The 14,508-nt window shown below is 35.6% G+C and overlaps 2 protein-coding genes across 2 annotated transcripts; both read left to right on the top strand.

Annotated features, from left to right (window-relative positions):
* The first annotated feature begins 3,592 nt into the window (after window positions 1-3,592).
* Window positions 3,593-10,853, top strand: LOC147277787 (Regulator of chromosome condensation (RCC1) family with FYVE zinc finger domain-containing protein). The gene is made up of 9 exons (XM_086253363.1): window positions 3,593-4,131; window positions 5,102-5,188; window positions 5,745-5,840; window positions 6,038-6,124; window positions 6,208-6,327; window positions 6,730-8,835; window positions 8,955-9,101; window positions 9,512-10,056; window positions 10,378-10,853. Exons 1-9 carry the CDS (start codon window positions 4,084-4,086, stop codon window positions 10,538-10,540), a joined length of 3,399 nt encoding a protein of 1,132 aa, XP_086109489.1. The 5' UTR covers window positions 3,593-4,083; the 3' UTR covers window positions 10,541-10,853.
* A 2,114-nt stretch (window positions 10,854-12,967) lies between these two features.
* On the top strand, window positions 12,968-13,546 carry LOC147277786 (NAC domain-containing protein 41-like). Its single transcript, XM_086255717.1, has one exon. The coding sequence runs from the start codon at window positions 12,968-12,970 to the stop codon at window positions 13,544-13,546; it is 579 nt and encodes a 192-aa protein (XP_086111843.1).
* Window positions 13,547-14,508: the final 962 nt, after the last annotated feature.

Below are 14,508 nucleotides of genomic sequence, written 5' to 3'. Positions count from 1 at the left end.
TCACAGTTGTGATTGTTCGACTGTCATAACTGTATAACAAACAAATTTATGACCTAATCTAAAATGTTTTACTCTAAATTATATCTAAACTAAAAAAAATTAGTGTGTTGCTGCTTTGTTGAAAAATTATTGATATTTGGTATTTAATTCTAATTTTTTATAAATTTAATCACCTTTTTTTTTTAACAATAATATTAAGGGTCTTAAATTTATATTTTAAATTTAAATATTAAATAATGTATCATTATAAGTGTCAATATTTTACTTGTTATAAAATAAATAATTTTTAAAATGTATTATATATGAATTAATAAAATACTAGCACGTTTTTTGAAATTTAAATTTGGAATATAAATTTAAAATTCTTAATACTATTTTTTTTAATCCTTCGTTAAATTAAGTAGTAGCAATAATGTCTTTGAAACGTCATTTCTTAAATTTCTTGAAAAAGCTCTTTGATCTGACCTCAAAAATCAAAATCAAATCATAGATCCACGGATTTTGTCCCTTTTGTTAATTTCTTGTGTTCCCTTTTCTATCAGCTACCATTACAAATTAGGGTCCAGGCATTCGATTTCATAGCCACTCAATGGCCACCTAAAACTTACCAAAAAGAAAATCACCACCTAAACCAACTGCCTCTTTGTCTCACTATGTCCAATTTGCTTCACTTGTATCTTTTTGGCCAACTTCCTAAGTTGTACTCTTTATTGAAACTGCGACTAAATTAATGTCTTTTATTTCATTTGGGTCTTTATAATTTTAATATTTTTAATTAAGTTCATGTAATTTATTTTTTGTTACAATTAAGTCTAAAAGACATAATTTTCATTTGAAAAGCCGTGCAACGTTAGCATTTGTGAGAATAGAGGCAAAACAGTCATAAAATTTGAAGATTACCACTCCCGTGTTGACAAAAACAATGGTTCACGTACGGTTTATAATTTATACTTTATTATAACAAAATGTAAACTACGAATGTATGATTTAAAAAAATTTAAACTATTCAAACCTAAGTAAAATAAGAGACAAACTATGAAGACCAAATTAACTAGTTGCCCTTAATTAAAGAAATGATATTTGTACTCTCAATTGTATTAACATTACCATTATAACAATGTTATCTGCACTCAAATAGTGCATAAACTGGAGAGTGGAAGTAGCGTTGCCTTTAATTAGTTGATGTTCGCTATTGTATAATGCTATTAGAACTCATTCTTTAGCATAAAACACTCCAAACTGAGTATTAATATAAGTTTTAGGCTTACTAGTTATTTTGTCCCCTCAACTATGACCTATGTGTCAAATTTCTCCTTAACTTAAAAATTTGGTAAATTAAAGGCATCAAACTTTTAAAAATATGTCAATATATCCTAATTTCATAGGGTTTCATCCAAATTTCGATTTAAAAGTTTGTGTGAGGGTAAAATGAACAATTCATGCTCAAAGCCTTGCATGGGTCAAACACGGTTTGACATTTCCAAGACTTGTTCCCTTTTCATAAAGAATCGGGACAGACCAACAAAATCCATGCAAGGCTTTGGAAGTGAATTGTGCAATTTGCCCGCAAGCAAAGGGCGCGTGATATCTTTTGGACGGAAATTTGGATGAAAGCGTAGAAAACATGGTCCCATTGACTTATTTTTAAAAATTTGATGTCTTAATTTACTAAATTTTTAATTTGAAGGACAATTTAACACACAAATCTTAGGTGATGAGGCAAAATGACTATTAAGTCTAAGTTTTTACACTTACAATATAAAGTGTTATAAGCTAAATAAGAGTGACAATGTATATCGATCATGTTATTTAAGAAAATATGATTAATCATCAAGGGTTTCATTCAAAAGAAAAAAAAAAAGGGGTACATTACATGAATAATTAATTCACAAATGTGGTGAGTCCGAAAAAAAAGAGAAAGAAAAAAAAAAAAACTCGCAACTGTCAGATGGGGGCTATCTAGTGAAATATGAACTTTGAATCATTGGTTAGTGTACATGAAACTTTCATAGAGATTTATACATCAATAAATTTTTTAAACTCATGCTTAATTGTTGTTCATGCCTTATGACAGTAGCCGGTTAATAACTTAATACCACCCACCCATGAGTTAATATTATTTTCATAAATGCAATAAATATCTTATACATACTACTTGAATCATTAAGTGATACCTTATTTTAGGTCAAGTAAGGGATACATTATGGGTTTACTTGGCATTGTATAGTTTTGTGATCTAAAAACATTTACTGACTCCCCAAATGCCACGGCAGTATTAGCCCGTAGGGGAATTCAACAAAACCAATTTTGTTTTTAAAAAATTAGAATATTTATACCGAGCTTTGTACACGAACTCCTACATTCTCCTCGTTTGGGATCAAAATCTGGTCTCTTTCCATCATAACCGGCACCAAATCCCTCCTGAGTTTCCTGACCCACCTCGATAATACCATCCTCACTCTTTTTTGCTTGTAAAACCAAGGTACAACTCTGCCTCCTGTTCCTTCGTCATGTCCCAGTTGTCACTTCCCAACAAGGTCATTATCGTCATTTCGCTATCCACGGCCTTTCTTCCCAGCTTCTTCCAAGGTAGACCAAATAAACAAATGAAATTGCTTCTTGAGTTCTTGCACAAAAACGATTTGGTTTCTTACACAAATTGGTATTCCTCAATCCTCATAGACTCATAGTTAATGCTAAAAAAACAATTACCAAAAAAAAAAGGCCTATGGTATTTGGTTTATTGAATTCTTAATTTATTGAAGTAATATAAAAAAAAAATCATTTATATGATATTATTTTGACCTAATTATATAATTATATGATGTGTTAAGAACAAGTTTATGTAATATTATCATAAGATACTTAAGAAGGTGTAGTGATAGACTGATAGGGATTCTAAATTTGTGTTTTAAATTTAAATCTTAAATGATGTAATAATATATGTGTAAGTGTTTTATTTATTGTAAATAAATGATTCTTAAAATGAGCCCAAATATAGAGATTGAAATTTAAAATTTCTAGCACTACTCACTTAAAAGTGGATTGTTTTAGTTTAAAGACTTTAAAAGTGGATCGTTTCACTCTAAAGACTTAAAATTGAGTTGCTTAATTTTTTTTTTTTTTTTACTGGCTTTGTGGATTGTTTCAGTTTGACACTTGAAAGTAGATTGATTCATATACTTATTTTTATTTTGTGAATAATTCTCTTATTTGGGCTTATCTATGATTAACATTTCCTCTTAAATTAAATTAAAATTTGAGTTGATTTTCCATTTCACTTTCGTATCTTCTCACCTAAGTTGCATTAAATTCGCCACTCAAAACTATGATTGTTTTACTAATGTATCTGCGTAAAAACTAGAAAGAGAAAAGTTAGAAAACAAAACAAAACCTAAGTAAAAATTCATATATAAATTAGGGTAATTTCAAAAAAAGAAAAAGAAAAAAGGAAAACAGACTCGTAAGTCGTAACAAAAGAGAATTTTTGTTTTATTTTAAATTGGATTTATTTATCGTATTCAATTTTCCACAGCTTTGACTAGTTGTACTTTTTACAGAGACTCGGACACCCCACCCCACCCCCTAAATTCTTTCTCTTTTTTCCAGGAATTTTATTTCTCTCTCCTCTGTTTCCTCCGTCTCGTTCTCCGACGCCGAAACTCCGATTTCTCGCCGAAAAACCTCTTGTTCCTCCCAAACCGGTCTTCTTTCGCCGACAAACCGCTCTCGTCGTCTCCCAAACCAGCTCTCCTGGCGGTCCGAGACTAGTCCACGCGGGTTCAAGCTCAGCTTCCAGCTCGGAGTCAAAGCTCGGAAATGGAGGTCTTAGGGTTTCGTTTCACGAGCTGAGGTAGATCTACGAGGCTCAGTGTGGTGTACAGGACCTGAGAGAGAGAGAGAAGAGAGAGAGAGAGAGAGTTGAGCTGGGGTGGGGTGGTGGTGGTGACGTGGCCGTTGATGGTGGAGTACGGACGCGGCGCAGCGCGAGAGAGAGAGAGTTGGAAGGTAGATGATGAACGGAGGAGCTCCGGCGAGGGATCGGAGAGGGTGGTGGCGTTTCGGTAATTTCCCTCACATGGAATGGCAGATCTTGCTAGCTACGGGAATGCCAACCGTGACATTGACCAGGTACCTCTCTCTAACTCTTTCTCTGTTTAATTGTTTCTATATTCTTGTTCTTCAAAATTTTGTTTTTAATTTTCAGTACGTGTTCATTTGTGGGAAATGTAAAGAAATACAAACAGCAAAAAAAAAATAAAAAAACAAAAATCCTTGTTTTGCTTATAGTAGTGTCTGTTCTATTACTTAGAACCCAGAAGATTTTTTTTTTCTTTTTTGGCATTCTTTTACATGTAAAAATTTGAAATTGGGTGGAGAATTCCTTAATTGTAGTTTTTTGGGTCACAGCCTCATAGCTTTCTAGAAATATTTTTGCGAACATATCTTCTAAGGCTTTGATTTACGAGTTTCTGGGTTCATCAAATAATGGGTGTTTTTTGTACAGGATCAAACAGGACTTAAGATTAAAAATTTTAATATTCTTTCCATGCACATATGTAACCCACATTGACAACTGGATTTGGTCTATGGACTTGTGTACAGTACTGACATTTTCTAATGAAAAGAAACTTATGATATATTGCCATAGAGTGATCTAATGGCAATGGCATTGCGTTAAACCGCATTTCACTTTTTCTTCAGGGTAAAAAGTCTGCAGATAATACTTCTAGCATACGTATACAGCTCCTCCCGAACATCTTAGAAGATTGAATTTAGAGATTAGTTCTCTTAGTCATAGATGAGAAGCAGTAAATAAACTAGAATATATATTGGCAGGTTGTAACTGAGAGAGAGAGAGAACTAAATTGGTGTGCTGTTTGGGTTGAAAGTTACAAAGTCATTACTATATATAGTACTGAGTTTAGTGTAGCATTATGATTAAAAAAGAATGAGTCAAGTCTCCTTGTTGATTTTGGTTATGAGAAGAATTATATACTACAGCTATTGTTTGGTTCTTGCGGTCCTATGTTTATAGCTTACAGAGTTTATCTGCTCATGGTTACTTTCTCATTTTCAATGATCCTTTGATGATTTTCAGGCAATAATTGCTTTGAAGAAGGGTGCTCAACTACTGAAATATGGTCGTAAGGGAAAGCCTAAGTTTTGCCCGTTTAGACTTTCTACTGTAAGTTTGTATCTGAAGTGTCTCCGATAGTATTTATTTTTTTGTTAATTTAAATATTTGTGCTCAGTTATAAAGGTTGAAATAACAGTTCTATTCAATATTTTCTGCATGGACATTTTATTTATCTTTTTATTTCTTTATGAAAGGCTGAAGGAAAGAATTTTGTGACACCTTTTTCAATTCACTTTCCTGCTTAGCATCAAGTAGGTTAATACTATCTCGCACAAAATTATGTTTTGCAATTTTGAAATGCAGTGCCTTCACATGGGTACTACTGTTTTCAATGGTGATTTCTCAAGGTCTCCAATTTGGAAAATTTTACATCTAAATTGAATTAAGGTTTATATACTGAATATTGTAGTTAGGTTGTTGGATATATTTGCTGCTTTGTGTTTTGACATATGCTTATATTAAAAATTACTCCTTATTAGACTGCTTCTCATTGGCCTCTTTATGGTTGTAGCCTGTGGTGTATCTATTGTAATTTGATTCATTAATTTGTATGCTCTGTAATTGCCTTCCATTTTCTACTTACTGCTGCATTTAATAATTGTAGGATGAATCATCTTTGATCTGGATTTCAACTAGTGGTAGTGGTGAGAGAAGTTTGAAGTTAGCTTCTGTCTCAAGAATAGTTCCTGGACAAAGAACTGTGAGATATTTAATATCACTTTTATAAATTTTTTTTATTTGACATCACTTTTTTATTTTTTTTATTTAATATCACTTAATTCTTTATTATGATATTTCCAGTATTCTACATGACTATGTAAATTACTGTAGGATTTAACTTTTAACTCTTCTAGATGTACTTAGTCTAATTTCGTTCTGTCCCCAAATTTACAACAGGCTGTTTTCCAACGATATCTGCGTCCTGAAAAGGACTATTTATCTTTTTCTCTCATATACAATAACGGAAAGCGATCACTTGATCTGGTTAGTTGTGAAAGTTTATGTTCTATCTTTAAGTACATCGTTCTGAATTATTTATTTAATAATAATATGTTATTGCCTTCCAGATTTGCAAGGATAAAGTTGAGGCAGAAGTGTGGATTGCGGGTCTCAAAGCGCTAATATCCTCTGGTAGAGGTGGGCGTTCTAAAATTGATGGATGGAGTGATGGAGGCCTCTACCTTGATGTAAATATACCTACTTAGAAACCTTTTTTCTAGTTAACATTTTATATTTTGTCTTATGTAAATGCAGTGAGCTGCCTTGTAACTGCATCAGCATGCTGAATAGGAAGCCTTTTGACTCTTTGAGCTATAGTTGTATGTGCATCAGCATGCTGTATAGCTGGTTCTTTATTTTAGCATTTGTATTTTTTCAAAGTTCTCTTTTTACAATAATGTGTCACCCAATTTTCTTTATGGTTTAGTTCATACTTTATTATATAGGATATGCAAAAACAGATTTTGTCAACACCCACACACATGTACACACGTGTATTTGGACGTATGTTTCTCTTATATTCGGATGTGCATAAATGCCTCTGTTAAATGGCTGGCTGCTTATCATTTCTTTTGGTAAATTGATTTCAGGATAGTAGGGACTTGACATCAAATAGTCCTAGTGATAGTTCAGTTAGTGGCACACGAGATATTAGCTCTCCAGAGATTTCTGTCAGTTTCAATAAACCAAATACTTCGCCAAAGGGTTTTGCACCTGAAAATTCTCCACTTTCTGAGAGGTCACATGCAGCATCAGACCAGACAAATATGCAAGTAAAAGGATCTGGTTCAGATGCATTTAGAGTTAGTGTTTCAAGTGCTCCCAGCACTTCAAGTCATGGTTCTGCACCGGATGATTGTGATGCTCTAGGCGATGTATACATATGGGGTGAGGTTATTTGCGATAATGTTGTTAAGGTTGGAGTTGATAAAAATGCAAGTTATTTGAGCCCAAGAGCAGACGTGCTTATCCCGAGGCCATTAGAGTCCAATGTTGTTTTGGATGTACATCATATAGCCTGTGGGGTCAAGCATGCAGCCCTGGTCACGAGACAAGGTGAAGTATTTACATGGGGCGAAGAATCTGGAGGACGACTTGGCCATGGTGTCGGGAAGGATATTGTTCAACCTCGTCTGGTTGAATCTCTGGCATCTACTAGTGTTGATTTTGCGGCATGTGGAGAATTTCATACTTGTGCTGTTACAATGGCTGGGGAAATATATACTTGGGGAGATGGTACACATAATGCTGGGCTTCTTGGTCATGGCACCGACGTCAGTCACTGGATACCAAAGAGAATTTCGGGTCCTCTTGAGGGACTTCAAGTTGCTTCTGTAACTTGTGGTCCTTGGCATACAGCCTTGGTAACTTCAACGGGGAAACTCTTCACATTTGGCGATGGCACATTTGGTGTCTTAGGCCATGGAGACAGAGAAAATATTACATATCCGAGAGAAGTAGAATCCCTATCAGGGTTGAGGACAATTGCTGTTGCATGTGGGGTGTGGCACACTGCTGCTGTGGTGGAGGTTATTGCTACACAATCTAGTGCAAGTGTTTGTTCAGGTAAATTGTTTACATGGGGTGATGGAGATAAAAATCGTCTTGGACATGGAGACAAGGAACCTCGGCTTAAACCGACATGTGTTCCAGCCCTTATTGATTACAATTTTCACAAAATTGCTTGTGGGCATAGTATAACTGTTGGCTTGACAACATCAGGGCATGTTTTTACAATGGGCAGTACTGTTTATGGTCAGCTCGGAAATCCCAATTCTGACGGAAAGCTACCTTGTTTGGTAGAAGACAAGCTTTCTGGGGAATGCATTGAAGAAATAGCTTGTGGTGCATATCATGTAGCAGTATTAACATCCCGGAATGAAGTTTATACATGGGGAAAGGGAGCTAATGGGAGGTTGGGGCATGGAGATGTTGAAGATCGGAAAGCACCGACTTTGGTTGAAGCGTTAAAGGATAGACATGTGAAATATATTGGTTGTGGTTCAAACTATACAGCAGCTATTTGTCTTCACAAATGGGTATCTGGTGCTGAGCAGTCACAGTGCTCTGCTTGTAGACAGGCTTTTGGATTCACAAGGAAGAGGCACAATTGCTACAATTGTGGACTTGTGCACTGCCATTCATGCAGTTCCAGAAAGGCCACAAGAGCAGCACTGGCTCCTAATCCTGGAAAACCATATCGAGTATGTGATTCTTGTTATGTGAAATTGAACAAGGTGTCAGAAACTGGTGGCAATAACAGAAAGAATGTTATACCTCGCTTGTCGGGTGAGAACAAGGACAGATTGGACAAGGCTGACATTAGATTATACAAATCTGCTGTACCTTCTAACGTGGATTTGATAAAGCAATTAGATAGCAAAGCAGCCAAGCAAGGAAAGAAAGCTGATACATTTTCCCTTGTCCGCTCCTCTCAAGCACCTTCATTGTTGCAATTAAAGGATATTGTTATGTCAACTGCTCTTGATCTGCGACGAACAGTTCCCAAACCTGTTCTTACACCATCAGGAGTAAGTTCGAGGTCTGTGTCACCTTTCTCGAGGAGGCCGAGCCCTCCTCGTTTTGCAACTCCTGTTCCTACAACATCAGGACTTTCCTTCTCTAAAAGTATTGCTGATAGTTTGAAAAAAACGAATGAACTTTTGAATCAGGAAGTGCTAAAGTTACGTTCACAGGTATATTGATATTTCTCAGGATTATTATTATTATTTTTATATATACCTCGTGGGAGGGATGGGGGCCTTTTAGGTTTGAGTCTTTGTAATATCATATTAAATAATTGATTTATGGTTAGGTTGAGAGCCTGAGGGAGAGATGTGAACTTCAAGAATTAGAGCTTCAGAATTCAGCAAAGAAAGTACAAGAAGCCATGGCATTGGCTGCAGAGGAATCTACTAAATCTAAAGCTGCAAAAGAAGTTATAAAGTCACTTACCGCACAGGTCATTTCTTCATACACGTCCTTTCCTTAGTTCAGTCACAAACTTCAATTTGTGTGATATTTGGTAGACATCAAATCTTGCTGTCCCATTATAATAGTAAATTTAATAAATGAAATTTCATTCAGATAAGTATACTACATGAATGATGTACCCATAGTATATCTTGAATTGTTGACCAAAAGAAAAGTTTTATCTTAAATTGTCATCTATGATTGAAACTGATTGTTGCAATTAGGGGCAATGTTATGAGTTTTTCATACCTTTTCATAAGTTAGCCAATCTACTCGCTCAGTGGGACTTAAAATAACTAAGGTTATATTTTGAATTAGGTAGCTGACTACCTCTACTTTTTTGGTTGAGTTTTTATTATGTGGAACAGTTGTAGTGATCATCATTAATAATAATTTCAGATTAAGGATTTGGCTGAAAGGCTGCCACCTGGGGTTTATGATACCGAGAGCATAAAGCAGGCATACCTTCCAAATGGTTTGGAGCCAAATGGAAATCACCATACAGATGCTAACGGAGACAACCATTCAAGATCAAATTCAATGAGCAGTACTTACTTGATTTCCTCCTTGGGAATTGACTCTGCAGCAATAAATGGAAGTCAGGCCCCGACTCATTCACTTAGGGATCCACTTGGAACAAATGAAACTAACATGCAACACAATCGGGAGCTTCTGACTTCTAATGGGATGGTAAACCCCCCAGAAAGACTGTCCAATGGTGGTGGAGCATTTCAGGCAGTTAGTAGTGTTTCGGAGCCTGTTGATGGCAAGGAATCTGGGCCTTTCCAAGATGGGGAGATTGGTACGAGATCTAGGAATGCTGCAGTGGCTGCTAATGGTAATACAGTTGAGACAGAATGGATTGAACAATATGAGCCTGGTGTTTATATAACTCTTATGGCTCTGCGGGATGGAACTCGAGATCTCAAGCGAGTGCGCTTCAGGTACTCTTGCTTATGCTATTCTCCTAATATCCTACTCTAAGTATAGCAGCTGCTAGCTCTGTGTATATGACTTGTTAACAGATAGAAGGCCAATGATCTCTTGATCTGAGATTTGAGGATCATGTTATGAATGGATGAAAAGATTGTTCACTTCTGTGCTTGAGAATCCTATTATCATGATTTTCAATTTGGCAATCTCTTATTGAACTTGAACCCAAACCCTCACACATACTCATAGTGCATGACTTTGGTGCTTTAGATCAAAGATATCGAACATAATAACCGTATCGTTGAAATTTGATAATATAAATGCATTTGCAGCCGGAGAAGATTTGGAGAGCACCAAGCAGAGATTTGGTGGTCCGAGAATCGTGAGAAAGTATATGAGAAGTACAATGTTCGTGGGTCAGACAAGTCATCAGTTCCTGGCTCAGCTGCACGTAGATCCGAAGGAGCTCTCTCACCGGCATCCCAACAACTCTAGCAAGGAAGGAGGGAGGAAGGGAATCCTCCATTAACACATTTTGTATCAATTATTGTGGTGCTATTGAGGCGAAGCAAGAGTCAATATGAAGGGAAGCAAACACCTCTTTTGCCTTTTTTGTTTTCCCTTTTTCAGTCCTTCCCAGTTCCCACCTTCGCCCAACTTTTTCTTTTCTCCTTTTAAAAATTATTTTCTCTCTTCCATTTAATTTATGGGTATATACCCTTTATACACCTGTTGTATTGTAGTGTATATAAATCTTCATTTATGAGACAAGTCCGAGCAAAAGAAAGTTTTTCTTCTTGCTTCCAAACTTCTTGTTCTTGTTCTTTTTTTTTTTTTTTTTTTTTTTAAATTTCTTGTGAATATGGGGTATTTGTTTTTTTCTCTGCTCGGCCTCTATGTCAAATAGTTGATACTGAGTCAACCTTATGATTCATACCATTATCTTTGTTGCTAATCCAAACGATTGTTGACGTGTTGAATGTAAAATCTGTGATGGCCATCAAGTATTTGTGCATTTATTCAGGCCGTAGCTGAGAGTTCGGGGACTCAAGGCGAGCCATAAAAGTTGGGCCCTCGCCCCCTCAACGTACATTAAAATTTTTTTTTTCTTCAGTTAGTATAGAAATCATTATAATAATTCAAATTAAAGTACTTTTAACATAACCAAATAGCAAATAAAATGTAACAAAAAGATCTATAATTGCATAAAAAAATCAGCCATACATTACTTGTCCTGCATTTTTAACTCCTAAAGTACTAATTAAGCTTACATAATCAAGTTTTTTCTATCATATTTCAAGGTCAGCAAAATGATTTTGTATGGTTCTCTCGTGATGTGTGCGATGATGCTCCAGTGTTGTTGCTTTACTGATTATGAGGGGATCAAGTTTGGAGGTTAGTATGCTTGATGAGAAGAATATAAGTATTTGTTGAGAGTAATGTGAAGCAATGTCCCACATCGGAAAACTAAGGTTTAGCATATGTGTTTATAAGTCTTGGGCCTCTCCACCCATTGCCAATTGGTTTTGGGTTGGATGCTCTAATTCTATCATGGTATTAGAGCTTGGTTATTCACGTGTAAGGCCCAACGGCCACACGTGCTCCCACGTCACCCCGCGTGTTGAGAGTAATGTGAAGCAATGTCCCACATCGGAAAACTAAGGCTTAGCATATGTGTTTATAAGTCTTGGGCCTCTCCATCCATTGCCAATTGGTTTTGGGTTGGATGCTCTAATTCTATCACTATTTACATAGTGGTTGTGGTATAATTGTCACATCTTTGGCTGCTTTTACTATATGTCTGGGTGCACTACCATGGATTATGTGGTGTTCATCTTGGTCTATAATGTTATGGTTTGTGTTCCTTATGTTGTTCCATATATCGCATCTTCATTATTTGAGGAACTTCCACTTTCGTATAAATACATGCAAGAAGCTCATATCAGCAAGGTTTGTTGGAGTGACGTGATTCACTGGATGTGGCCTTACATACTCGGACACTTTTACTGATAATACATTTACCGGAGTTAGATTAATATGGGGTCCTGGCAGGTGTGAAAGCATGAGTAACATTGAGCCAATGGCCAAAATTAATGGTGGGAGTATTTTTGGCTCTTATCGATCAGTACGCCAACTTGAATACATCTGATAAAATTAACTACGTTATTTTTTTGGGTGTTGATTCTTATTTTGATATTCAGATTCCCAAGAACTTGCTTGATCTTGTCAACCGATTGAAGATTGATACTAAAGTCGATAGATATTTTGCTAACGAACAGTTGGAGATAGTGTTACATAATTTTTCATCTGTGAAGAATGAAGATCAATTAGCTAATTTACTTATCAAATCAATCTCCAAGTGTGTACAGTTCTACAACTCGATCAATTAACAAGTTGGACGTACATGTGGGATATCGATGTACAAACTTGAGGGGGAGTGTTAACTTGAGTTGTAATTTAGGATTCTAGTCCTAATTTACTTAATTACCTTATGTTGTACCTTTCATTTGTTATGTTATCCTAGTTCTAGTCTAAATTAGACTTAGAGTAGATTTGTTATTTTTTCTATTATTAATTAGTGTTCTTATCCTTGTGCACATAGGATTTGATTTTTATAAATACCTTATAAAAGAAGAATAAAGTTGAGCTGAATTATTTGACCGAAAGCCTAAATTTTCACATATACGGGTGGAGATAGGCAACCTTAAGATTACCGACCCACCCCCTTATACATACACATGCATCCATAATTCATTGATCACTTTCTAAAACTTCTAATTTCCTAATCAAAACAAGAAACTTTCTCTGTTTCTTTCCTTCTTTCTCTTCAAGAAAGAAAACTCAAAACCCTAGCAATCTTTTTCTCATTCATCTCACTTAATCTACACATTAATCAGTTACGTACGTACCAATTGATTAATAATGGTGGTTCGTAAGTATTCGAGTTCATATGTGGGTGCGCCGGTGGGTTTCAGGTTCAACCCCTCGGACCAAGAACTGGTGGGGTATTACCTTCGTAACAAGGTGACAGGAGCAACGACAGCGCAACCATTCAATGTGCTGCAGTTTGACGACTTTATCGAAACCAAACCATGGGAGATACGCAAGAAGCTTGGGGTCCTGAAACAGTTCAACACAGATTTGTACTTCTTCACCAGTTTGGCTCGCCGCAGTTTGGAGAGCCATTCGCGCGTTGATCGTAGGGTGGGGTCGGGGACTTGGAGTGAAAGAGAGGCTGCAAAGTTGATTTATGAACATGATGATGATGATGGTGATGAGGAGGAGATTGTTGAAAAGGTGGTGATTGGGCGGAAGAGGAAGCTGAGATACGAAGAGAAAGGGTCGGAACACCACAGAGGGTGGTTCATTGACGAGTACAGTCTTGTTGATGCTGCTGGTCGTTCTTGTTATGATCAGTTGGTGATTTGTAGGCTCAGAAAAAATGACAGGTTGTCTTCTACTAGTACTACTGGATCAAGGAAGAGGCATTCATCATCATGATCGATCATGCGCCTCAAAGAAAAATTAAAGTTGACAAGGTGATGAGGAGGAGGAGGAAGCTGAAAATTAATCTCCAATTTTCATTTAATTAGTTGCTACTCTTTGCATCTAAGTTCATGGATCATGATCTTTACCATTGTAATTAAAATTATTTCTCACTGATCATATCAATATATATATATATATAATTGATTCTATTTTCCCCTTTTAATTACTCCATATATATGTGAGGAGCTCTCCTTATCCTCTCTCCTTTTCCTTTGCTTTTCTCTTTATTTTTTTTGGTCTGCATGACCTTCAACAAGTGGGATGACTATTCTTTTTCCTTTTTTGGTCCAATTTCTTTTGTGGATGAGTTTTTCATAATGGGGCATTAATTAATTAAGGTTAATTAAATCATGATGTACGTAGCTAATTAATTTGGTGATCACTTTGTACCAAAATTTTGACGGATATATATATATATATGGATTTTAATTTCAATTATTCATGAATTTTTGGTTAGTAACTTTCTACATCTAACTTCATCTATACCATTGTAAAATTAATACTAGGTATTCTTGATCACTGATTTGTACCAAAATATCAATATATTTCCCCCTTAAAACTACCCCATATTACTGATTTACTATGCATCTGCTATCTTAATAAGTTCTCCTAATTGCCAATTTATGTTTAGATTTTCCCTTTATAATTTACACACCCAAAAAGAATTCTTGCTAGTAATGGCGGAACCAAACACATGATCGACTAGCCCAGCCAAGAATTCTACTTAAAAAAAGGTGATTATATATATGTATCGTATAGAAACCCACTAGCTATAGAAGTGAAGTCAATTAATGACTTATATAATACCTTTTACTTTGAAAAATCAAACTCATTAAAATTTAAAATAAAGGATTTGAAAAGTCAAAAAGATATTTTTTTTAAAAGTTATTTACCCTTTTTTTGATCAATTAAGT

The sequence above is a fragment of the Dryas octopetala genome, chromosome 8 (genome assembly GCF_963921425.1).
Source record: "Dryas octopetala chromosome 8, drDryOcto1.1, whole genome shotgun sequence".
In the NCBI taxonomy this organism is placed as follows: Eukaryota; Viridiplantae; Streptophyta; class Magnoliopsida; order Rosales; family Rosaceae; genus Dryas; species Dryas octopetala.
Note: the sequence above shows the minus strand (reverse complement) of the source record. Positions and strands in the feature narration are given on the sequence as shown.